At 41.2% G+C, this 24,957-nt stretch overlaps 1 protein-coding gene across 1 annotated transcript; it reads left to right on the forward strand.

Annotated features, from left to right (window-relative positions):
- Nucleotides 1–21,267, forward strand: abhd15a (abhydrolase domain containing 15a). The gene is made up of 3 exons (XM_049576319.1): nucleotides 1–940; nucleotides 16,342–16,694; nucleotides 17,780–21,267. The coding sequence occupies exons 1-3, from the start codon at nucleotides 392–394 to the stop codon at nucleotides 18,438–18,440; spliced, it is 1,563 nt and encodes a 520-aa protein (XP_049432276.1). The 5' UTR covers nucleotides 1–391; the 3' UTR covers nucleotides 18,441–21,267.
- Nucleotides 21,268–24,957: the final 3,690 nt, after the last annotated feature.

Raw genomic sequence — 24,957 nt, forward strand, 5'->3', positions numbered from 1 at the left:
TTGGGTTGAAGCACCGGTCGAGCGCGGTCCTGCACATGCTCGAGTATTGAACCAGTTGGCGCTGGGTGCATGAAAGGAATCTCCTCGTTAATTAAATAAGTGCCTACGGAAATGGAAACATGAAGTCGGGCTCTGAACGAGCTGGGAGGACAGAAACGCTGCGTAAGTGAGACAGCACGCCTCCAACGACGAGGGACTGGTGCGCTTTGGCACCAAACTTCACTGGCGAGCTGAGCATCGATTGGGGACAAAGGATCGGCACACTGTGAGGCTGAGCGCGCTTCTATTGACTTTTTACTATAATGTAAATGTATATTAATTGACTTGAGATCCAGAATAAGGTGCGGCAAGCGCTCGTGTTGTGCTCAGTTTGCTCCCCCCAACCGTGCCAATGTTGGAATGGCTTGTGGCTCTGTGCATTGTGATCCTGGTGGTCTTAATCTGGCCGGGCTCCAAATATTTTGGCACCGAGAGCCAGTGGGATGCTTTACTTCAGGGACTGGGGATTTCACACCCGGCAACGACGGATAAAACCGGGAGGTGCGCCTCAGAGCGAGAGGGGAGCGATGGTGCCCAGACGGCCTGTGCGGGTGGCAGGACCGATGGCAAAGCACGCACCGTGGCACTAATCTGCAAACCGTCCGCGCTGGCCAACTATCTCCTGAAACACTGCAGGACTTTCAGTAATTACTCCCCGTGTGTCGGGTGGACGTGGCGGGCCAGCGCGTTGCTCCAGAGCGTGTACGAGGCGTGCTGGCCGTACGACAGCCCGGTGCAGTTTGTGCGGGACAACCTGCAGCTCAGTGATGATGGGCTGGTGGCCTTGGACTGGGCAGTGCCATCCTACCAGAAGCGACGGCGGACCTCGAGTCACTCCACCAGTCCTGTTCTGCTCATCATCCCAAACTCTTTTGGGAAGATCACCAGGAATGTGTTAAAGGTGCGTTTTTGGCTTTTCTCACAGACTTTACACTATAAAATGATCCTATAATAGAGAGGAGAAAACTTAAATAACTACAGATAAATCACATTTTTTGGAGAAACTGAACACACAAAAGATCAAGATGATGTTCATAATACAAAGTTATGTAAAATCATATTGTTGAAATAAACTTCAAATATTCCACAAAGCTGATAACCAGTTAATGGCTGGAAACAGCAGTTTCCAAAGTGTCTGCAGACACTAACACCCTCTGAATACTGTTTCTGAATCACCACATATCTACAGAAACCCATTTGTATCCATTTCATTGACAAAAGTCAGAATGTACACATCAGCGTCTAATGCATCTTAAAGGAAAACTTCACCCACAAAATGATCATTAGTAAATCAATTAGTGTGCCATGTTATATTCTCAACTCATATATCAAAACAACTCACATGGACCAAAGTGCTGTACAAGAGGAATAAAATGCTAAAAACACACACACAAGAGGCAATATAACAGTCAGGTACACAGCTCACACATTTAGAGACACAACACACACAGGCACACATGAGGGGAACTCAAACGCTAATGCATTAATACATTACATTAAATTTGTGAAGTTGTTTTTCTCTCAGGTCTCCACAGAAAATGGTGGACATATTGATTTACAGATTGACTGGAGACCACATTTAACAACAGCCAAACTACATCACAACATCCATTTACAAACTCACACACAACTCGTGCAGAATAATCCAAGTCTAATTTATCCAGTCGTATGCTCAGTACTTCCCAAACACACACCTTACGATTTAAAACTGAAGTGAAACTATGATCTCTTCAAAGCCAGACTCCAATATTAAAGTTTTTTTTTTTTTTTCAGGAATGTGTTTGGGAAGTACTGAGCATACGACTGGATAAATTAGACTTGGATTACACTGCACAAGTTGTGTGTGTGTGTGTGTGAGAGTGTGTTGTTGTTAAATGTGGTCCCCAATCAAACTTTATATGTTTGCCGTTTTCCATGGAGACATGCAAGAAACACAAAGTTTCTTCATGAATTCAAGGGAACACAGCATGACTAACTGCCTTACAAATGGTCATTTTGTGGGTGAAGTGCTCCTTTAAATAGTGTCGTGAACAAAGTAGCCACTCTTTGTCTCTATTATGTTTTACAGCATGAGTCAACATGAGGAGAACAGATGCATGAGAGTGCATTGTGTCCTATCATTCAGGGTATATATATATATATGTATATAACAGTAGCATTTCTACATTTAAAAGAAGCAGAAGTGAGCTTGTCCATAGCTAAATGAGAGCAAATAATTTTTCAAATTCAGATGGTGGAATGTAGAAAATTATAAGACATATACAGAAACTAGTTTTTCAGCAAGTCAAAAGAGAAGTCAGACATTGAGTCATTTTAACAAAGATGTGGGAAGATGTCAGTGCAAATCAACAATGGCCATTTTGGCACAGGGATCCACTTGAGCTTAAGCCATGGCAAGCTCGGTTGGAAGAAAAGAGCGGAGGGGTAAAAAGAGCAGATGCAGAGGCAGCACCAGTCTTTCAACTGCTCTTTCAATACACTGACTGAGGTAATTGAGTGAGGGATTACAAAGCATCGCTTGACTTGAGGGGCCTGGGGAAGTGCAGCGCTGCTCCACATGACTGCCTGTTGGCTCTCGCACCACTCCGGGCACCTGGCATGGTGCTAGCTCATTTCATTTCATACTGTTAGCTCTGTGTGCAAATCCGTCACAGGCTTCCTGTCAGCTCCGTGTCACATATAACAACTCTGCAAGAACTCAACACTCGAACAAAACCAAATGTGTTGGACGTTATTCTGAATAACTTCTTCTGTTGAACTAAAAAACAACAAAGGATAGAGGATGTCAAAGGATGAGAGGAAGTGAAAACTAATGACAGAGGAACAGAAATAGAAGGAGATGGTGTAAAACAATATAAAAATGTGGTGACTTAAAGCTTTACTGTGAGAAAAGCACTTTGATGCAGAGATGAAAAGTAAGTGTCACACTCAGATCTGTGCCTCATCCTTTTTTTGGGCCATCATCAGAGTAGAGAGTATTTGTGATGCTGTCAGCCAGTTACGCTTGGGAGGGCTGGAAGCTGAGGCACCACCAGGGATATACACCAATTATGATTGTTCCTGTCACTGGTGTGCATAACCTAGTGTGTGTGTGTGTGTGTGTGTGTGTGTGTGTGTGAGCGGGAGAGAGACAGACAGAAAGATAAAAAGAGCTCATGTTTGTCGGCGCACACACACACACACACACACACACACACACACACACACACACGGGTCTATATATTTGACACAGAGAAGAAACAGTGAAGGAAAGTGTGTGGTGTGTGTGTGTGGGCTTGTGGTCCCTGTGCCCTTCTCTTTTACACGGCACATTTCAGGAACTCATGAATTTATGAATGAGCCATCTCCTCCTGAATCATTCATATTTTTACTCAGTTTTTCTTATGCTCCTTTGTTTCATGTGGTCTGGCATGAGTCATATCCATTAAAATAATGGCACAGGTAAGCTCTGATACAGTAGCTAGTAATGGTCGTTACAGTCTTTGCAATGGTTTCATATTTGGGTCAGAGTTTGAAATGTGCTCATCCAAAAAAGAAATACTTACATTCATTACAGTGGCTCATTAGTTAAATCACTGTGCACTGAATTACATCACTAACGGTATCATTGAACACATTTAGCAAACACACATCTCCATTGATCTCTGTTTTGTTCTCCCTGGTGCTTATTCACCAAGTAACTGAGCCAAAGATGACATTACATATATCATGTTGTGGTGTCGTCCCTCTATTCATTTTACAGAAACGAGATTTCAGATAATAAGTCCACAGAGGCAGGAAAACGTGAGCATGTACATGTAAATTAGACAAAACATAGGTGTATTAAATACGCATAAAGTAAAGGGGGCGGGGGCTAAAAACAAAAATAAAATGAATGTCTAGATACAAGAGTTCCTTAACCCCGTTTGTTCCCTTATCCATCACCCTTGTCTCACTCATTAACTAGTACTCAGGGAGAATGGGTAACAACTCAGGAACTCCAATTTGTTCAAGGTGTGATATGAAAGGTTGCCAGATTTTTTTATTTATTTTATTTTACCTTTATTTTACCAGGTTAGGTCAATGATCTCACTTTCAAGGGAGACCTGGCCAAAACAGCAGCCGCATAACAAGTTACAGACAAGACACAAGACAACAAATACAGTAAAAGTAGTATGAATCCAGTACCAGTGATAACATTAAAATACCTACAGACAATGACAAGAACTATAACAAGAACTGTGATATATTGTGGGAGTCTGCCCTTTAAGATGTATCTTATCCTTTCCAAGTGTAGTATGCAGGTTAGGTCACGTGAAAATTAATTTATCTGGTACATTTTCAGGGTACAGTATAATTTGGAATAAAAGAATATTGATGCCAGTCAATAGGATTACTTCACCCACAAAATGACCGTATGTAAATCAGTTAGCAGTGGTCAAGAAAGTTTACAACTCTTACTTGAGTCAAAGTAGATACTGAAGTTAAATATTTCTGCAGTATAAATGTAAACTGTTCAGTTAAATTTTTACTTGAGTTATTATTCACAAACATTCGGAGAATACTCTCAGAGAGCTCCTAACTCAGGCCAAAAACTTTTAGTAAGGAGTCCTAGCTTAGGAGTGATTTAGGAAAGTTCTCAGAGCAACTCATCACTGCTGCACTGTTCTATTTTTCCAGTTTTCCAAATATCTTAGTGTTGTGATCATTTTATTTCTGGCGTTATAGCGTTATTGCTTTGGTTGAGAAATGTGTTCATACCTCTAATGACATTGATCACAAATATTATCCCTGCACAATCTGATCTGTAGCTTTTCATTTACTCACTGTCATCCCGTGTTTGGAGAAAATCTTAAGCCTCTTAAAAGTCCTCCTGCCTACTCCTCACAGTTTCTCACCTTAGGAGCTCTTTTCAGGGCGAAGATGCTCTGTGAATAACTGTTACCTTTACAAGCACCTAGTCTTAACTTTAAAGCGACACTTACCTTTCTGGAAATTTTACACTTATCTTTGTTTAGGTTAAAATGCTATTAATAAGCTGATGGCACACTGAACTGTAAGTGAATTCCACCAGAAACAAAATCTCATAATTACACCATTTTTATATGGTTCTAAGAAAACTCTGAGCAATCATTGCATTCGGACCGATTGATTGGTCGGACGTCCTGTCTGTCTTCCCACATGGAGACCTGACAAACCGCTCGCGTAACATAACGTTAGCCTACTGTTGCGTAGCCTCTGAGACATTAACGTTATCTTCCTTGTGCGTTTCCACTTTCTAGTAACGTTAACCCTACTATCTAACGTTAGCACTGTAACCTTATTCTAAAACTCATCAGTCATCACTGACTCCGGTTGAGTTTTAAAACTCTGGGGATGCGTTTGACTGTCTTAGTTGTAACGTTGCACTTGCCCTCCTCTTCCGTGAATTAACGTTACCTTGCCAATGCCTACGTCTATCATAGACGTAATGGAGGAGGGGGGAGTAGGCCTTTGGAGGGAGGTGGAGTTGCAGGAGGAGGGGGATGGGACTTTGGAGGGAGGCGGGAGTTGTGGATGTTCAAATTTTTTCTAAGTGCTGTGTGAAATACAAGGTAAGAGTAGCTTTAAGGGGAAATTCTAAGAAAATGTCACAATTCTAAGAATTTTCCTTTTGTCACTAGGAGGCTTTGTGAATACAGCGCGTAAGGAGAGCTTGTCGAACATCTCCAAAGCCTATTGAAACACGACCGAATCGACAAATGCACAGCTGTTTTCATTTGTTTTTTGATTTAACACCCAGCAGCAAGCCCTTTAACTCGACTGACAGGCAAGATTGACAGACTGACAGTACATTACAGACTGGTGTTTTTTTCTGTGACAAACACAAAGTATGGCCTATTGCATTACAGAAAAGAAAAGAAAATTCCTCCACTTACTTTCATAGAACTGCAGAGGAGTCAATAGTACAATATTTGTCTTACAAATAAAGAGTAAAAGTCACAAGTTTTCCAAAAAACTTATGCCCAAATAAGTGCAGATACTCAAAAAAAAATACACAAGTAGGCCTACAATACTGAAATAAACATACTCTATTACAGTCCATCCGTGTCATTTAGTCAGACCATGTTAAATTTATGAAGAAAGCTGTTTTTCTCACATGCCTGTGCGGAAAATGGCAAACATATGAAATAACTGATTGACAGGGGACCACGTTCAACAACAACAAAACTATCTGAAAACATACATTTACAAATTCTTTCACAACTCATGCCATGCAATCCAAGTCCAATTCCTCCAGTGGTGTGCTCACTGCTACCCAAACACATGCATTGTCATTAAAAAAGTATTGGAATAAAGGTCACATTTCCCTTAATAACAAAGTATTCCTTGAAACTATCACTGCATTCATCTTAACTCTCGAGTCCAGGCAAGTTTACACAGACAACAAAGCCCCCCCATCGTGAAATAATTAAATCGTCTGATCTCAACCATCAACAAACTCAGTTTTAACCCATATTTATCCTAAACTTCACAAAGAGGTCACGCAAAGAGGTCGGTTTAATATACCGAAGGTGTGTAAAGACGTGGGAATGAGCCCCATATGCAGCGGCCTGTTTGACTGTTAGGAGCAGTGTGTTGAAAAGCTATAAATGTTCCCAGAGGCAGACGTCCAGCTGTTACAGCCGCCCTGCTTCGTATGATTTAAACACGTCACACTTTCCTGACAGGGCAGATAAATTCGTGAGCAGTTGTACCATAATTCTGTGACCTAGTTAAACGTTATATTCAGTATGCTTTGGGCAAGTTTCATTCCTTATAGATACTGTGTGAGGCATTATGTAATCCGGTCATTATGTGTAATTTACCGTTCAACACTTCAATAATTGTTTTTCAGAGCATTCGTTTTCACTTTCTGACGGCCGCAGGGAGAGCAGCTTTAGGATTTTCCAGATTCCTTGCGGGATGGGATAATAGCTTATAGCTTTGCACTCATGCAGTGAAAGTTGGAAAGTTTTACCATTAACAGTCACGATTAGATCAGTGAGCGAGGTAATAGTAGCAGTAATACTTAATGAGTCCTGGTGCTGTAAATTTCTTAATCACAGAAATATTACCAGCAGTACAAAGCACAAGGTCTAATACAAATATAGGACATAGACTTACCAACTCAGGCTGCAACTCATGGTTATTTTCATTGTCAGTTATTTTCTTGATTGATCAATCAGTTGTTTGGTCTATAAACTGTCGTCTTCAAATGTCTGTCCACAACACAAATATATTCAGTTTAGTGTCATGACACAGTAAAGAAACCAGAAAAAAATCACATTTAACAAGCTGGAATCTGAGAATTTTGACTTTCCAATTTTCAAAATTAGTGGGCAATTAATTTAATAGTGGACAAATAATCAATTATTTGGTGAATCCTTCCCACATTAATACCAAAATATAGCTGCTAAGTTTGCTGTTGATCAAAAACTTGCAATGATGTCAACTCTTTACAGGGAATTTTCCAGTTTGGTGTCGACACACTGGGCCAGTGACTTTCTGTATATACTGGGTGAAGAGCACAGGTTTTGTATCCCATAATTGTCCTGCTGCACCATTCAAAAAGTGTAGGGAGTGTGTGTAGTCGACACACAGTGATACAGAGGAAATTTCCCTCCAGACGTTCAGCAATATGCAAATATGTCCCCACACTTTTTCCAATATCAGTGCCTTGCCCTACCTGGGGTATTCAACCCATGCATCAGTATTTGGCAGCACTTCCGTCTGTGACTCATGGGAGACGCTGGTTTTGCCTTTGCTTTAATGGCAAGGTATCAATTTTTTTTTTTTACCTGCCAGCAAAGTAGCAGGTGCAAGATAATAATAATAATGAATTGCTGCTGTGTGATGTCTTAGTGTTGTAGTTGTATTGTTGTTGCTGTTGGTGCTGTTGCGATGACTTGATGTTGTGTTGTCTTGCTGTTGTTATTGCTGAAGCCTTTGTGTTATGAATATGTTCTATTTTGTAATTGTGTTTTTTATATAATAGTGTCTTCAGCAGAGAAATTATTCAATGCTTCCTGCCCAGGGACTAAGCTAAGTAGCTGTACACTGTCCCTGTTAAATAATATAAACTAAAAAAAAATAAATTAAATTCAATCAAATTTATCAATCTCTTAAAGGTCATATGTATAGCTGTTTCATCAGAACAAATATTTTTTCAAAAATAATACATCCACAAAATGTCTAGAAAGGTGTAGAATTAAAGTCTATATTTTCCTGAAAAAAAAAATTACAGTAGAGAAATAATTGTTTTAGAAATGTTTATGGGCCCAAAATATGTCAATATTTTGATTTGGTTACATGGCAACCTGTAGAATTGAAGAGTGGCACGAGAGCGGGCGAGTGTGAGTGCGACACCTACTGGCCGGGAAGTATGAATCCTATATCTAGCCCCTTTAAAGAACTGATAAAAAACACTTTGATGTATAAAAATTGAGGAAATAAAAGACAGTTAAGTGAACTTGAAGCTCAAGTAAAATCAGGAAATGCACTCAGATAAAAGTGTGTTTTAAGAAGAGACTTAAAAGAGATCACTGACTCGGCCGACCTGATTTCCTCGGACAAATTGTTCCAGAGCCTCGGGGCCCCGACAGCCAATGCTCTGTCCCCTTTAGTTTTCAAAGATGGATTGGATTGTTTGGATTATAGGAGAGTAAGTGAAGGTATATAAACATTTTGAGTATTGCTCAAATTTATTTTTGTATTTCTATTCATCTAATTTACGTAAATACACTATATGCTTAATGTATTTGTGGATACCTTCAAGTACAGATGTAAATATGGCATGTATTGTCAATACTGTATTTCTCAGTTGTGGTGTTTCCTCCATGATGAAAACAAAAAGAAAAAAAACAATAAAAATTTGGTCACAAAAAATATATATATATTTTTTTATTTTCTCTCTTTTAGGCTTTTACCACCGTCTCTCCTGTAGTTACAGGTTGTGAGAGGGGCTGGGTGGGGCTATTAATGTTCTTAATGCCCTGTAACTACTGCAATTCTCAATAAAAATTATATATAATTAAAAATAATGTAACAATTAGACCAACAAAGCCTCCATGACAAAGCCTCCATAATTATGGAGGCTTTTGGAACAGCAGCGGCCGTCAGCTGAAAAAAGGTCGAGACTTCAGTTTTTGATATTTTCGCTGTGGCGTGTATCCTCAATTATTAATAACTACTCTGCCCTTTGAATGTACACCTGTAATGTTTATCACTTGGAAACTGAGCCAGAGGAATAAACTATCGTTCAACTGCAAAAAATATATAAAAGACTTTAAGACTTTAAAACACTCTATATTTAGGATGTCAGGATTATTTTGTTTTTAATTTAACACCCGTCTCCAGCAGTGTGGCTATGATGTATGAAAGATTTTTTTTTAATCCCTGCTGTTTGTCTGCTGTGATGCAAGAGATCAAAACACAAACAGACTCTGCTTTGTCCTCTTACGGCTCATACAATTAGTTGGTCTGAAAAACTGCCAACCAATTAACTATAAAGATAGTTTTCATTGTATAACAAGTACAGTAACATTTTGGATTTTTATCATTAGTTTGAACCATCACTAACTTTCCTGTACAGTTTATTTGCAGAGCAGTAAAATTATTAGAGATCTATATGAAGCTGGGTGAGCCTATAATGTAGCATACAGCAGTATAATGTTGCCAGATGCATTTAAACATCAAATTATCCCACAAAATTCTCTCTTATTTCTTAAAAGGTGGTTTCACTACTGCACATATCCAACTCACACGAGTAAATCCATTCCCTGGACATGTATCACAGGCCTGTTGAAGAGTATTTAGGGAAACTATTGACCTGGATAGAGGGCAGAGCGTTGTAGCGAGATGCTTTGTTGCCTCTAAAAGGCTTCTAATCGAATAACATCCTTAATTTAACTTGATTTGTGGCAACATGTCGCAATGGAGCTGCTGAGGTTTGTTAGAGGTGGTCTCACAGAGGTAAATCCCCCGATTCAATATGTTTTGAAGGGAATGTTGTTGAAACACTGCTTTCAAATGATATTATAACCCATTAAATGGATGTTATCAGTTGTTATTACAACCATTATAATGCTTCAGATGGGGCAGACTGCAGCTACCAGTGGGCCAGAAGGTGCATATCCAACATTGTGAAATGGCTGGTTTTAGTTGTTCAGTTGCGTCAGGGTATAGGTGCCAAAACTACTCGGTTTGGTTTATACTCGTCCGTGTGTACAGACTGGCTGCAGCGTGTTTGTTTATAGCATCCTCGTTGGCTCTGTTAATCCATGGTTTCTGGTTGTGGAATGATTTAACAGTAGATTTGGGTGCAGTTGCTTCTGTTGTTCCACCAGTTAAATCCACCACAGACTCAATGAATTCATTGATGTCACTGACATCCTGGAACATGCTCTATCCTCTGCACTGGCTTCATCTCATCACGTCACAGGGGGATGCATATGTATGTTTACATATCTCAACCCCAACAAGACAGCCGCATGGTCGCTCCTCCCGTATGGCAGTGCTGCTCTGCAACCACCCCTGAATGGCGTATGGCAGTGATCCAGGGTTTTTATTCTCCTTGTGGCACAGGGCGAGCAGGAACAGGACAGCACCTCACATTAATATTGTCACACCAGTCCTTACTTATCATTAAACACACACCTCCTCCCTTTCTCTTGCCAGAGTCTTCTGCTCTGTCAGAACAATAGAAAGAGTCACCTTGCTGAATGACGCTGTCTGTCCATGCCTATGTCTTAGCTGTCAAGCGAGTTCTCAACTGACATCTGCTAAGTGGTTACCACTAGCCACTCAGGTAATCTTTCCCGTTGTTTTCCTGAGGCCATCTGCTAATGCTACTTAGTTAGTTGCCAAATGTAGTAATAAGAGATACATTAACAAGTTAGCCAGCAATTATTTCCCTAATACAACACAGGTGTTAGGCAGGTGCAGCATCAAAAATGTATTTTTAATGCATCAGAAATGGTCTCATGTGTTTCCTTGGCTTGAAACAAATTGTGCAATTAACTACTAAACTCAGAACTAATTTGATTTATCATGAGGGATCCAGCTAAAAATAGGTTATGGGTGAGAGCACTTTGAAAGTCCAAAATGGCTGCCACAGAGACGGGAAAAAAATGGAAAAGTGGAAACATTGGTTTTGGGGATTTGTCACACTCTAAACTTTCAAAATACGTATAGTTTCTAAACTCCCAAACTCCCTACGCAGACTTTGTTTATACTTCCCGGCTTCCTCCTTTCCCCTGTCTTTCATAATTACTGAAGTCAATCAAGGTCATTGCTTTGCAATAAACACAAATGATACATAGAATATTGTTAGGTTAGCGTTGGGCCGTACTACTTCAAATCATGCTCCTGATGACAGCTCATAAGAGCCATTCAATGGGCTGATAACATCCAAAGTATGAGGCTCTCTTGTGTTTATGTTTTTGATGTTGCAAATTGTTTTAGGACAGCAGGCAAGGAGAATAAATGCTGCCTCTTGTGTGTGTGTACAAGAGGGACCGTTTGTATGAGAGTTGGCATGCTGTCCAGAGTCTGGACTCCCCGCTGAAGGAATTTGTCACTGAGCTGACAGTTTATCATCTCTGGCAGAAAACTGCTGGAGCTGCTGCTGTTTTTTTACTGTTCCTGCGATGACGCTGATATCTCTAAATTCACACTGTCAAGATAACATTTTAGGAAAGCAGTGCCAGAGACTTAATGTTCCCAAATATGATTTAGATGTAAAGGTCAAGCTTGTAGCTACTAATTAAAGCTCAGAAACAGTAAGGAAGCATTCAGCATGTGTTCCCTCTAAGCTGGTGAATTTATCGGATTCATAATATATCGTTCCTTCGTCATGACTCACTGCCTCGCCTGCAGAAAGTAGGTTTTTAGGTTTTGGTGACAAATGATATAAGAGATACAGACTTTGCAATATCTTTGCATTTTGTGAATTATTCCCTTAATTTTATTTGCCGTCCTCGAGGTGTGTGGTTCCTAACACCAAGCAGTTGTTACTCATCACTCATTGTGCCTGTTATAGTGGGTGATTCACACAGTGCATCACCACAGTGTCGCTGTGTTAATACCTGAGCAGGCAAGCGTGAGCAGGACGAAATCATTTCACACTCAGTTCACCTAATTTAATCTCAGCAACATTCATCTCTCAGCCCCGGCCCCTCGTATGCAGTTTAAATTGTGAAATATCTAATCATGTCTCTCAGTATCTTTGGGAATTAAACTGAACTCAAGTGATTCATAACCATTTGAAATGGCTCCTCTCCTCCTCTCATAATACAGAATATTATTTATAGAATGAGTTAGGTAAGTCGCTAATAAATGAGTGAATGAATGATGTTCCAGTGTATTAGTTCTGCTCAGAGCTTTACTGACACTGCCGGGCACTGTATCTGGCTGAGGAGACCCTCTTTTCATATAGACATCCAGAAAGTGGCAAAAATCCTACCGCAGTCTTTCTCAGCTGGTAAATATTTAATGCAGTGATTCTGCAGCTCTCCCTGCACTCCCATTGGGATTACTGCAAATATAAGCAGACTGTAGCTCATTTCAAATCTGACAGTTTATTTGCACAGGCTACCAACATTGTTTCTGACTCCAGGCTTCTGTATGACAAACAGAAAACTGAACTCTACTCCTCCTATGTTGAGGGGAAGAGGGAAGGCAGTGTTTCCAGACATGATATTGGATTGAATAATTTATTCTAAAGGTAATATTCAGAGCTTTGACTGGAACAATCTCTCAGTTTCAGGCCTTCTCTGCAGGAGGAGCTTTTCAGTGTAATTCATATATTTAATTGTCATTTCTCCTCTGCTCTGAATCAAGACTTTCCAGTCTTTCAAGATTTATATTTCTCACTTTATGGAGTTAAAAGCTCAGGTTTAGACTTACTTAAATCTAATTTTACTTTTTAAGAATTTCTGTTTTTCTGCTCAACTTTTTAGACATAACATAATTATGTCATATGAGAATCTGTGCTATTATGTTACCCACACTAACCACCATATCATGAATGATTTTAGGCTTTAGCAAATGAAGAGATGTTGACAATAAGCTAATCTGTCTACAAGACATCATATATTTATTCTGCTTTCCTACCCTAACACCTTTACAGGCTTATAATGTTTTCTACTAAACAACAGTTTACTGTAAACATGCAGAGGAACAAACAACAGAACCATTAGATTTAGAGGGCCGATTCTTGAGAGCCTTACAAGCTAAAGAAAATTCTGCTAAACACTTGTAACTGAGCCTTGCTTTGAAGATGAAAAGACTGTTGGGTGAGCAGAATTTACAGATTTGAAACATACATATTTAGTGATTGTAATTTTTAATTCTCATCAGTTTTACAGTATGCTTCATGGAGCAATGCACTAAAATCTGCTGTTTTATGCACTGTAGTTTGTAAACTTTGAGGACTTATCAGTCTCATGTATTTCCCACATCTGTTAAAGGTGTGATTGATATCATTAGCCACTAGATGTCGCACTCCCCCTCCCCCCTTCTATTGCATTTACGTCACCGGTACATCAGCCTCGGCCTCCGCTAGGAGACTGCTGCTGCAGGAGTGTGAGCTCCACGCCAGGGACAGTCTCCACCCGCACACACAATGACAGAAGTAATTGTTAGCATAACGTGGCTAAGGTTACCTAACAGTTATTAGCGGGTTTAAACTGTTGAGTCAAACCTTTTTCTATATAAAAGTCACATAAAAATGTTTAATAAAATCAATAAAACTGCAAAAAAATATTAAGTGTTGCTAAGTTTGCAATACTGATTAAAAGATTACACATTTGAATTTCTGTTAAACATGACAAGGACGTTACTTCTCATTAACTTGTATAGCATCTTCTTACATTCACTCACTAAGGCCAGATGTCTCATACTGTCACATTTGTTTCAAAAACAACATAATTATGATATCTCACTTGAGAAGAAACAATGAGTCGTGATAATTCTCTCCACACTGCAGCTGACTGAAAGGGAAGACTACCTGCCAGAGTCATGAGATCACAGGTTTCCACAGTCGAGCCTGTCCTCATGTGCCAAGTTTGCTCGGAGCCCAGTTCACAGGGAGCTGCATATTGTCTGAGCTTAGCATCTGTGTGCTGCATGGACATCATTGCGGATAATAAAATTATGCATGATGTTGGCCTCTACACTGTCTGACAACTGCCTCAGTGTTGACAAGCTGATATTAACAATCACCAGGGGAAGGCTTCTTTGTTTTGCTACTGATGTTTGTTTATTTGGACTGCTTTGTGAAGGAAATATCTTGGGATGCATAGCTCTTGTTTGCTGACAGTTCAAACCTGTATTACTAAGAAGCCTGCTACTGTCTATCTGTCTCACAAGAGGTGGCTCCTCGACTGTTTCAAAACATAAATTGTTAACTTGTAAGTGAAAACAGCATACGGTTTAATGGTATGACTTTAACTATGTTCCTTTTCAGTGGAGTGATGACAGCTAAACCTATCCTGTAGTGTACAGAATACAGTGGTTGATCCACACAGTAAAAGGGGGCAACATTTAATCCTGTAGTGTTACTGTGTTCTCACTTCCTCCAGCAACAGTTTATTTCTTTTTCCATACAATAAAAAGTAGCACCATGCCATTTTCACGTGTTACAGCTGCAAAGACATTTAGTGGAACAAAACGGAAACTGATTTATAAAAGGAGGCATTGTTTCAATCTGTGGCATTAAGGCTCATTTTACTCCCTTTAGGTACGAAAATAGATCGTTCATTTCAAATGCCTCAACCATCACTGCCCACATACTTCCATGCGTTTCTTTATGTTGGCAGAGATACATCCACTAGATGGCACTAGAGGGCAGAGTGAAAAGTTTCTGACAACAACAAACAAGGCGACGGTGGAGGAGGTTGTAATATTGTACCTTTTAATGGAGGCAGAGGTGTTGACAGTGGTCTGTGAGGCCATTAAATATACACTGTGATATTCATGGACAGGATCTCTAGGCGCAGGCGGGGGGAGGAAGTGGTCTGGTTTGGGAACCTCAGAATTATGTCTCTGCTTTTTGCAGATGATGTAGTTCTGTTGGCTTCATCACACCATGACCTTCAGCATGCACTGGGGTGGTTTGCAGCCAAGTGCTAAGCAGTCGGGTTGAGAGTCAGCACCTTCATATCAGAGGTTATGGTTCTCGGATTGCCCCCTCCAGGTTGGCAGTGAGTTACTGCCTCAAACGAGGGAGTTCAAGTATCTCAGAGTCTTGTTAACGAGTGAGGGTAGTATGGTGCGTCAAATGGATCAGCAGTTTGGTGCAACTTCTGAGGTGGTGCAGGCGCTGTGCCAGATGTTCGTGGTGAAGAGGGAGCTGAGCCGGAAGGCGAAACTTTCGATTTACTATTCCATCTACGTCCCAACCCTCACCTATGGTCATGAGCTCTGGGTAGTGACCAAAAGAATGAGATGTGGATACAAGTAGCCGAAATGAGTTTCCTCAGAAAGGTGGCTGGGCTCTGCCTTAGAGATAGGGTGAGGAGCTCGGACATCCAGAGGGAGCTTGGAGTAGAGCCGCTGCTTCTTCACATCAAAAGGGGTCAGTTGAGGTTGTTCGGGTGTCTGATCAGGATCCTCCTGGGCGCCTCCTGTTAGAGGTGTTCCAGGTTTGTCCCACTTGTAGGTGGCCCCAGGGTAGACCCAGAACACACTGGAGGGATTGCATATCTAATCTGGCCTGGGAACACCTTGGGGTCCACCCGGGAGGAGCTGAAAAGCATTACTGTGGAGAGGGACATGTGGGGTGCTTTGCTTGGGGACCCGGTGCTGGATAAGCAGATTAAGATGGATGGATGGATGGATGGATGGATATGTCCTATAGGCATGCCTTGCTTGTCTGTATTGGAAGCTTGCAGGAAACATGCACACATAAAAATGAAATGAAAGCAGAGCACAGACAGACAGAAGGCTACGTCTGTGCTCTGCAGACAAATCTAACACAAATGAGTCCTTGAATTAAATCGACCATGTGGCCTATTCAAAAGGAGAAAAAATAGGATTTCTTTATGTAGGCATGCTGTATGTAAAGTACATCATATATCAACCATTTCATGTCCTTGCTCTCTAATGTTACATAAATGGATGAATTCCTTTACCATTTTATCTTACGAGTGAAGGTTCTGTATTTCACTTAAAGGTGACAAGAAACTAAATACAAAACTCCCCAGCAAACCTTCCGTAATGCTCACAATCTCTAACACCCACATATTTTGAAAGACACATGGCTAGCATTTCATTTATTTTCTCCTCCCCCCATCTCTACAGTTATGTGAAACGGCACTGTCCCATGGCTACCTTCCGGCAGTTTTCAACCGCCGCAGCCACAACGGCACCCCGCTCACCACCCTCAAGCTGCAGCAGTTCGGTGACCCTGCGGACCTGCGCGAGGCTGTGCGCTACATCCGCCATCGACAGCCTGCAGGAAGACTGTATGCAGTGAGCGAGAGCACCGGGTCGGGCCTTCTCCTCTCTTACCTGGGGGAGTGTGGATCATCCAGCTATGTGACGGCAGCCGTCTGCCTGTCGCCCGTGTTCCGCTGTCAGAGCTGGTTTGAGAACGGGCTGTACTGGCCCCTGCAGTGGGCGCTGGTACTCTACCAGAAGATATGTCTCAGCAGGTATGGAAACGTGCTGGCATAGGTTTGGTAGAGAGGGATGGGTGGGCAAAATGGCGATGATGCCTGAGAACAAAATATCAAGAAAGACTCAAATAAACACAACTCTCTAGGCTTTCAAATGAAGACTCTTCATTAAAAACTTCATTTCAAACAAAAACCAAAAAAGGCTGACATGTTGTAAATAAGTCAAGTTCTGCCAGAGAACAGATCAAGGCAAAAGCAAATATGGGTACGCCTGAGAAGTCAGCAACATTCCCTCCTTACACAAGGAAAATATGTGCATGCACACCTACAGCAAGTAGGGTAGGTCAAAGTTGAACCAGAAATATGTTTAGCTAACTTGATGGTTTGTGAAGTTGATCTTTTTCTTTTCAGTGACGTTGCTGCATTCCCAGGTGTCAGCAGTTAACTTGAGCACTTACCAATAAGAACAATGGCCAGAACTATGAAAATAACATTGCATGAAGCTAGAATTTTCCTTAAATGGCGACTGGTAATATTTGATGAGGCTATATTTTGAAAGGTCTACAGCAAATTTCTGGGTGAAGATCTGCAATATCCTTTTGCAGCATGGAGCAATTGTGAACATAATGAGTTTTGGTATACAGAGCAAGATCAGCAGCTCCTTCTTCCAGTTTACAGCAGGGAATAATTCACACAGCATCAAGAAATTAAAGGGAAAAAAGACACAGCTTCATAAGGTTGCCGCATGAAGTACACTGCATTAAAATCTCAGACAGAATACACTCAGACAAGGAAGAAATATGAATTTTCAGCCAGCCAACAGGGAGATACAAAGGGATTGCAATGAAAACAGATGCAAGTACTCAGTAACCGTTTACTGGAAAGGCACGGACAATTAAGGAGACAATGAAGTTACTGTAGCAACAGATGGCCTGCTCAGTGTCAAGTCATTGATTCTGAGAGACATCGTGACCCAGGTAAGGTTTCTCAAATCAATGCCACTAAGGGAATATGAGACCCATGCTCTCCAAAATTGATTTACTGGTTTTCTCTTGTCTGTTTATTTGTGTTCGTTTTGTGTGTGTGTGTGTGTGTGTGTGTGTGTGTGTGTGTGTGTGTAGGTACAAGACGGTGCTGGGTGAGACCATACAGACAGACACCCTGTTTTCTAGCTGTTCCTTGCGGGGCCTGGAAGAGGCGTTGTTTTGTCAGACTGGACATGTGGGCTCCACACCAGCAGCACCAGCAGGGACCAGCATTAGCTGCAATACTTCAGGCACCTGGGATGCTTACTGGGAACGCAACGAACCCTTGAGAGATGTGGATGAAGTTGCTATTCCTGTCTTGAGCGTGTGTGCTCAGGATGACCCAGTCCGTGGTGACGCCCAATCCACGGTGCCCTTGGAACTCTTTGAGACAAACCCACATTTTTTCCTCCTCCTAACTGAACGTGGAAGTCACTGTGGTTTCTCCACCCAGTTCGAGGGCAGCGCCGGTGGTGCAGTTGGTGCAGTCGGTTCTGCAGCTGCACCAAACAGTGGGATGGAGAGCCGTCGGACCAACTGGAGCCACAGAGCTCTGCTGGAATTCTTCAGGGCGACCACAGACTTCTTCGCTGCAGAGGAGAGGGCAAAGCAGCTCGCTGCAAGGAGGAGGGGGCTGGGGGGAGGCGCGGGAGGGAGGGTTTTCCGCCACCGCAGTGTCAGTACATGTAAACGAGTGCCAGCGTGTTCCCATAATATCCACGCCATTTATAACTGGCAGAGGTCCTATACACGATGAGGAAGCTTAATGGAAGTTAATGGACTACACGGATGCTTTCTGATATTGTTTAGATTTGGGAAGCCGTTCTCCGTCTGTGCCACACTCAGTTTGGAAATGTTAAGATATCCACAACTAGCAGAGTGCAAGGACTGAGCTCATGGAGTACGCTTAAGTGTATGTTGTTCTCACATTCTTAACGTGAGCCAGAAAACACTCGGACAGAAAAGGGATCACGACAGGCCAAAAGCTTGCATGCAGTTGTTCTGCTTAACTGCTGATCAGTTGACACTAAACAAGGCGGGTGGCTTTTTTATTTTTCTACAGACTGATGCAAATCTCTTCACTGCCAGCTGTTAAAACTAAAAGATTCTATCACACATACATTCGTTGATCCATCAATCCATCTGCCTCACGTTACACAGTTTACACAAGATATTTGTAATGTGGACACTTATTGTACTGACTTACTGTTCTCCTATTATCACTGAAAGGATATTTATTGGGGAGCAAAAATCTTGACAGTCTTGTGCATAAAGTAGAAAGGGGAAAAAAATCCTGCGATAATCTGAAATTACTCTGAACTACATGTCAAATGAGTTTAATGAACTCATCCAGGGTTACTGTACACATTAAAGAGAGTTTACTGTGTATATCACTTTCGTCTTCTGTATTGGGAAGTGTTCTGTGATGGAATTTTTGTGTAATTGAGGAAAATCTGTGTCATGATATTTTAACGAGCTGGGTGACTGGAAGCACTTTGTGAGTTTTCCTATCTCGTCATTTAAACGCTGCGCTCCAAGGTTTCCCCTGGCCGCTCAGGATATGAAAGTGGTAAAGCTGTGAGGGTGGCTGGTTTCGCACCAAGGTGGAGCGTTCAAGACTTAGCAGCGTAATGTTGGGTGAATTTTTTCTCAGGTCCCTTGAAATTGTGTCATTTGGATTTATTCTTGTACAATAAAGCTAGTGTTGGTAACTTATATGAAAGTGACTGTATTGTATTTGCTGAAACTGTCACTATATTCCAAAAAAAACCAAATACACGAGACAGTCTGTGAAAAAAATCCTCCTCCTCCCTCTGCCTCTATTTGTAAAAATCTACCCCGGCACATCAAAAACAACCAATCAGAGCTTGGGAGTTTCTAAAGCCCTGTTTCTACCAAGCAGTACGGTACGGTACAGTTAAGTTCGGTATGCTTTTTTTCCGTTTCCAATGTGAAAAACTCTGGATGGTACCAATTGAACCTTTTCCGTTCTTTTTCCGTCCCCCCTCTGTTGGGGTACCTAGCACACAGATCTAAAAGGTGGAGCTGTGAACACTGCAGCCCATTCATTGGTCAATAGCAGATGGTCACTCTGGCAAGTCTTACATATTAGTAAACTATAGTAAAGGATGTTTTGCTGGCTCTTTAAAAACAACTCAATTCACCAGCAACATTTAAGGTAGAACATTTACCTGTAATATTATTCAATGCACGAGTCGACGACGTGAATTTCAATACGACAACTTTGACCATTACTTTAGTTTTTATTGTCTCTCTTGGATGACACAGACTTTTAGTAATGAGTGGCTCTTCAAATTTTAAATATATATATATTAATTTGACCAGATTCTGTGGACTGCATATATTCTAGTCCTCACTTGAAGGAAAAAAAAGCATCATTAAGTGTCGTTCCTGTGAGCTCAGGCCAGCTGCACTTGCTTTAAAAGGACTAGGTGCACAAACCCGCTATTTCTAAATATTCCATGGAGAGAGACTCTCACTCAAGTCTGTCGTATTTTGTTCTGAAAATGTCGGTGTGCTACCTCGTTGTGTGGACAATAAACAAGGAGCAGATGCAGCAGTGAGTACTGGATGGAGCAGTGAGTGACAACAACCCCGCCCACATTTAAAAGTACTGTTTGTGGTGGAAACGCTAAATGGACCTAGGGTCTTGGTGCCATGTTTGAAGGGTTACTTTTGGTTCCAATGGTACCATACCGAAAGTGTCTGGTGGAAACGGGGCTCAAAGCTCAAACATGTCAATCACTGCTCAAGAACTGTGGTCACTTTCAAACTATGCAGCGCTGATCAAATATGAATCAAGATTCTGTTGTTTCTGATGCTTTCAGAAACAAATTTTACTGTACAATTTAGCTATAAAACTAGAAAGCTTGTGACCCGGCTGCCAAGTTGGATACAGTCAACAGAAGTACCGAACACCACCCACTGGTCGGACCAACTTTCATATTTGAGATTCCCCAGCTCTGGTTGTTGTTTTCGTTTACCTTTCATGAGGGTGCTAGAAGCACGACAAGGCAATAGAGTAAACAGAGGAGTATGATTTCATTTAATGCTGAGTGAATATAGTGACAGGTTACTTTTTGTTATGGAAAATAAAGTTACCAACTACAGCTTTTAAATAATAAATTATATTCATTAAAATGATATACAGTAAAAACTAAACTTCAAGGGGCAGCTCAACAGTTTGATAAGCAGGAAAAAGTCGAGGTTGAAGGTAGTAGAAAGCATCAGACACAAAACTACAGAGCAGCACTGTTGATTTGATTTGATTTTTGCTCTCTGTTTTAAAAACATGTGATATGCCAATTAAATTTGTTGTTTTATGTGATGGAATCTGAAAACTATAATAAAATGAACCAAGATGACACAGTTGGGATATATACGCTTCCTATCAGCAGTGTGTCCTAAAATATAGCATTTATCTTTCCACTAAAGGGGAGTAAACTCCTCATTAACCAGCATGCTGCATCATAAATCTTGTTCTCAGTTGAGTCATTATTTTTGCTTTTAATCATCTTCATCTTTAAAGCACCTCACAGTAAAGTTGGGACCTGCAATCATGTCAAACCCCTGCTGAGTAAATGTTCACAGACACTCCCTTTTATAGCACTGTGTGTGTGTGTGTGTGTGTGTGTGTGTGTGTCTGTGTGTGTCTGTGTGTGTCTGTGTGTCTGTGTGACATTCACCGCGGTGTTTGTTCGCCCACTGAGCCTTATCCACTCAGACAGCTGGAACACAGCAGTGTACACACAGACACACACGAAATGTGTGCCGGCGGCAGACACATTGTCAACACGCATCCTTGCCATCTCACACACACACACGCACACACACAAACAGAGAGACATGCAGAAATACCCACACACATGCACACAAACACAGAGACATGTATACGAGCTGTCACATACATGCAGCATATTCTTATACAGGCTCATTATCTACAGCAAGATTCACAGTCTCATGCAAAACAAAAACTGCCTGTGACACACACGCACACACACACAGTGACTGTTCCATGTAAATGACACCATCATTAATACAGACAGTGCTGCTGTAAAACTAACCTGAAGTGAAAACAGAATCTGGCTCATTATTAACTCAACTGAGACACTAAATATTAAAAATATGATTTTCCAAAAGTTCTATTATTTCTTATTAGCTATTTAGACTTTGTTGGAAATATAAAATATGTCCTGGGACCTTTAAAGCCATGATAACGACACTATTTGTAACTGTTAACCATCAAGCATAGGCTGTAAAAAAAAAAAAAAAAAAAAAAAACGTAGCTACTGTGATGTCATCCACTGGTTTGTGGACTCCCATTTTAAAGCCTCCAGTCCATTATTTTGACTGGTGCTTTCTTGGTGTTTTGGAGCCAGAAGTGACCATATTTGGTAAGAGGTTGGCGCTTGGCACCGTGTAGGAGTGAGGGGTGGATCTGACTGAGAAGCTGACCACATTACTGGCCAACAGCCTGTCACTCACAGCGGCCCCAGCCTCAATTATGTGTAACTTTAAGTTTTGATATCATGTAACAAGGTAAGGTAGGAGGCCCCAGGGCAGACCCAGAACACGCTGGAGGGATTACATATCCCGTCTGGCCTGGGAACACCTCTGGGTCACTCAGGAGGAGCTGGAAATCGTTGCTGGGGAGAGGGACGTCTGGGGTGCTTTGCTTGGCCACCCAAGACTTGGCCCTGCCTAAGTGGATGAAAATGGATGGATGGAGGTGAGTTTTTTAAAATTCATCCCCCGTACAGTTGTCATGAAGGAGGAAACGGACCTTTCGCTAAGCCACGCCACTTTGTGATGGTCAAACAAGCTGTCAGAGTAAGCACAGAGCTCACACTGTAACTAACTGCACTCCCTAAAGAAATAATATGTTTTTGGAAAAATGAAACAGTGATTGCAGAGAGAAGCAGACAGAGGGGTCTACAGTCTGTGTTTGAAGGATATATCCAGGATGTCAAACTGACTCAGCAGCAACAACAGGTTAAAAAGACAAAGATAGTTAGAAGCTAAAGCCGAACTATAGGCTACAGATCACAGTGTAAAAGTGAACCACCACATCACTGCTGATCGCCACACAAGACAATGAATATAAAGGGAAACTTTGCTGATATTGAACCAGCTGTGTGGCATCACAGTGTGTGTGTCACATCACAGCACCCGGACCTCCATCGCCAGATGGGCAGGGATCTCCGAGGGAAGTCAAACAACGTTCATCTGTGCACACTGCGATGACACACAGCTGGTTGAATATCAGCAAAGTTTCCCTGCTTCCCTTCACTGGTTCCTGTACAGCAGGGTCGCTCTTTGTTTCACTGTTATAATCATTAAAAAGCAAAAGCAGCATGTGTATACATTCAGTAGGCTATATCTTCAGTAGCTAGCTAGCTAACCCTGCACTTTTCAGGGATTGATTTTGGTTTTGGAACAGGGAAGAAACGTATATCTTTTTCCAACCTCTCCAGGTAACGAGTATCATTAATACACGACGTGCCCCAGGCACAACATTTAGCTCCAAATCCACAAAACCAGCCTGACAATGAAGGAAATCTGAAACGATTGTACTAGAGTCAATGGAGCACAGCTGTGTTGTTGTCAGACCCTGGTCTGAGCCGGCCCGATGCTATGCTATGATTGGCCAGTCTGCATCTGGGGGTGGGACATAGCAAAGGGTCAAGTAGCTAAGGAGACCAAACTGTTTTTTGTACCAGGCCTTAAACATGTTTTTTTTTTTTTGCTGTAATGCTATCTTAACATGGGGGTCTATGGGGATTGAATGGCTTCTGAAACCAGCCTCAAATGTACAATCAAAGAACTGCAGTTTTTGGCACATCTGTGTTGGCTTCATTTTCAGCCCCAGAAGTTGACATTACCATCAAGGCACCATCCCTATTGCAGCTGGTGAGGAAAGAGCAGTTATGTCTCATTATCTTTCCTGTCCAGATTTTTAATCTTGGGGTGAAAATGACATCTCTTTGGTTTTAAATGACTCATTTTAATTATCAGATTTTCTCTCTCCCTCTCTCAAACACAAAGGAAAAGTATACGCAGGGGCCTTTTATTTGATGTAAATGGTTTTAGAGATTGACCTGGATAATGGAGCAGAAACAAGACTATAAGACTGACTGTACCCAAAAAGGGGTTAAAATGTTGCACATGTATGTGTCACTGTTGCCAAATGAACTGTTTGCAGACTACAAGCATGTCCCAGAGCCATGGATGTGTTAAATAGCAAAACATGTACAAAGAGTTGAATCAATGTCTGTCTTTGATTATGTAAGTGATCCTGCACAATTTACTGTTTTATAACAGCAATGTTTTAGTGTGCTTTGTAAAGCATTTCATAAGCAAATATTACTGTCTGATAGGCTCACGTACTGTATACTGCTGAAGAAAAGCCTGTGCTTATTTTGCATTGCCAATAGATCTTATCACTGCTGTTACAATTTGTGTGTTTTCCATTAATTAACAACATAAAATTATGCATTTTGTATATTAATAGCTTCATGATTTGGTCATTGATGCACATTATTTCCATATTATTTTGTAATTACCAGAACAAACAGTAATCTTCTACCTATGAGAAAGGCAAGTCTGTGGTTCTTTATTACTGGAGATAAATCTTGCCAGCACGTGCAAAGGAGCACACACCTGACAGCAGGGCTGCCATGCGAAAAGAAAAGGCTTTATATAACCTGTCCTGTTGTGCTACTGTTGACATTAAACCTCATAATTTATGACCAAAAAGCAGACACTGTTTCCTTCGCAATAAACGCTGGCTTTCATTGGCCTCTAGCAAATTAAGCCATTAAGATTGAATTGCCCTTTCCCACTTTGCTTATTCAATTCAGACCCAATAGTCTGCCTCAGTGATCAGAGACTGATTTAATTAAAATGACTGATATTTAATTAAGAAAGAGCTTGACATTCCCATCACTTTGATTACACTAAATCATAGGGTCCCTAAATTGAGGCTCAGGCTCTGTTAGGCGTTTGTTGAAGTGGGACAACAAGACGGAAATATATTTGTATTATTTCATAAAATATACAGTGGTTACTGCTTTATTTCTGCTTTAAAGGGTTAGTTCTGATTCACTAAAGTCAACCAATAACACAACTAACTGATCGAGGCAGCAGTAGACCAGTAGCTACTGTGTTCAGCAAGGTTAAATTACTGTTTTTGTCAATGGAGTCTGGCTTTGAAGGGAGCATAGGTAAGGTTCACCTTTAGTTTGGTTTTAAAT

Source organism: Epinephelus fuscoguttatus, linkage group LG5, assembly GCF_011397635.1.
Source record: "Epinephelus fuscoguttatus linkage group LG5, E.fuscoguttatus.final_Chr_v1".
In the NCBI taxonomy this organism is placed as follows: Eukaryota; Metazoa; Chordata; class Actinopteri; order Perciformes; family Serranidae; genus Epinephelus; species Epinephelus fuscoguttatus.

Bases quoted from the DNA above. Each gene is read 5' to 3' on its own strand.
- abhd15a (XM_049576319.1), top strand. From the start codon at position 392: ATGTTGGAATGGCTTGTGGCTCTGTGCATTGTGATCCTGGTGGTCTTA. The intron at 941-16,341 runs GTGCGTTTTTGG...CCATCTCTACAG, and splicing joins TCACCAGGAATGTGTTAAAG to TTATGTGAAACGGCACTGTC. The intron at 16,695-17,779 runs GTATGGAAACGT...GTGTGTGTGTAG, and splicing joins CAGAAGATATGTCTCAGCAG to GTACAAGACGGTGCTGGGTG.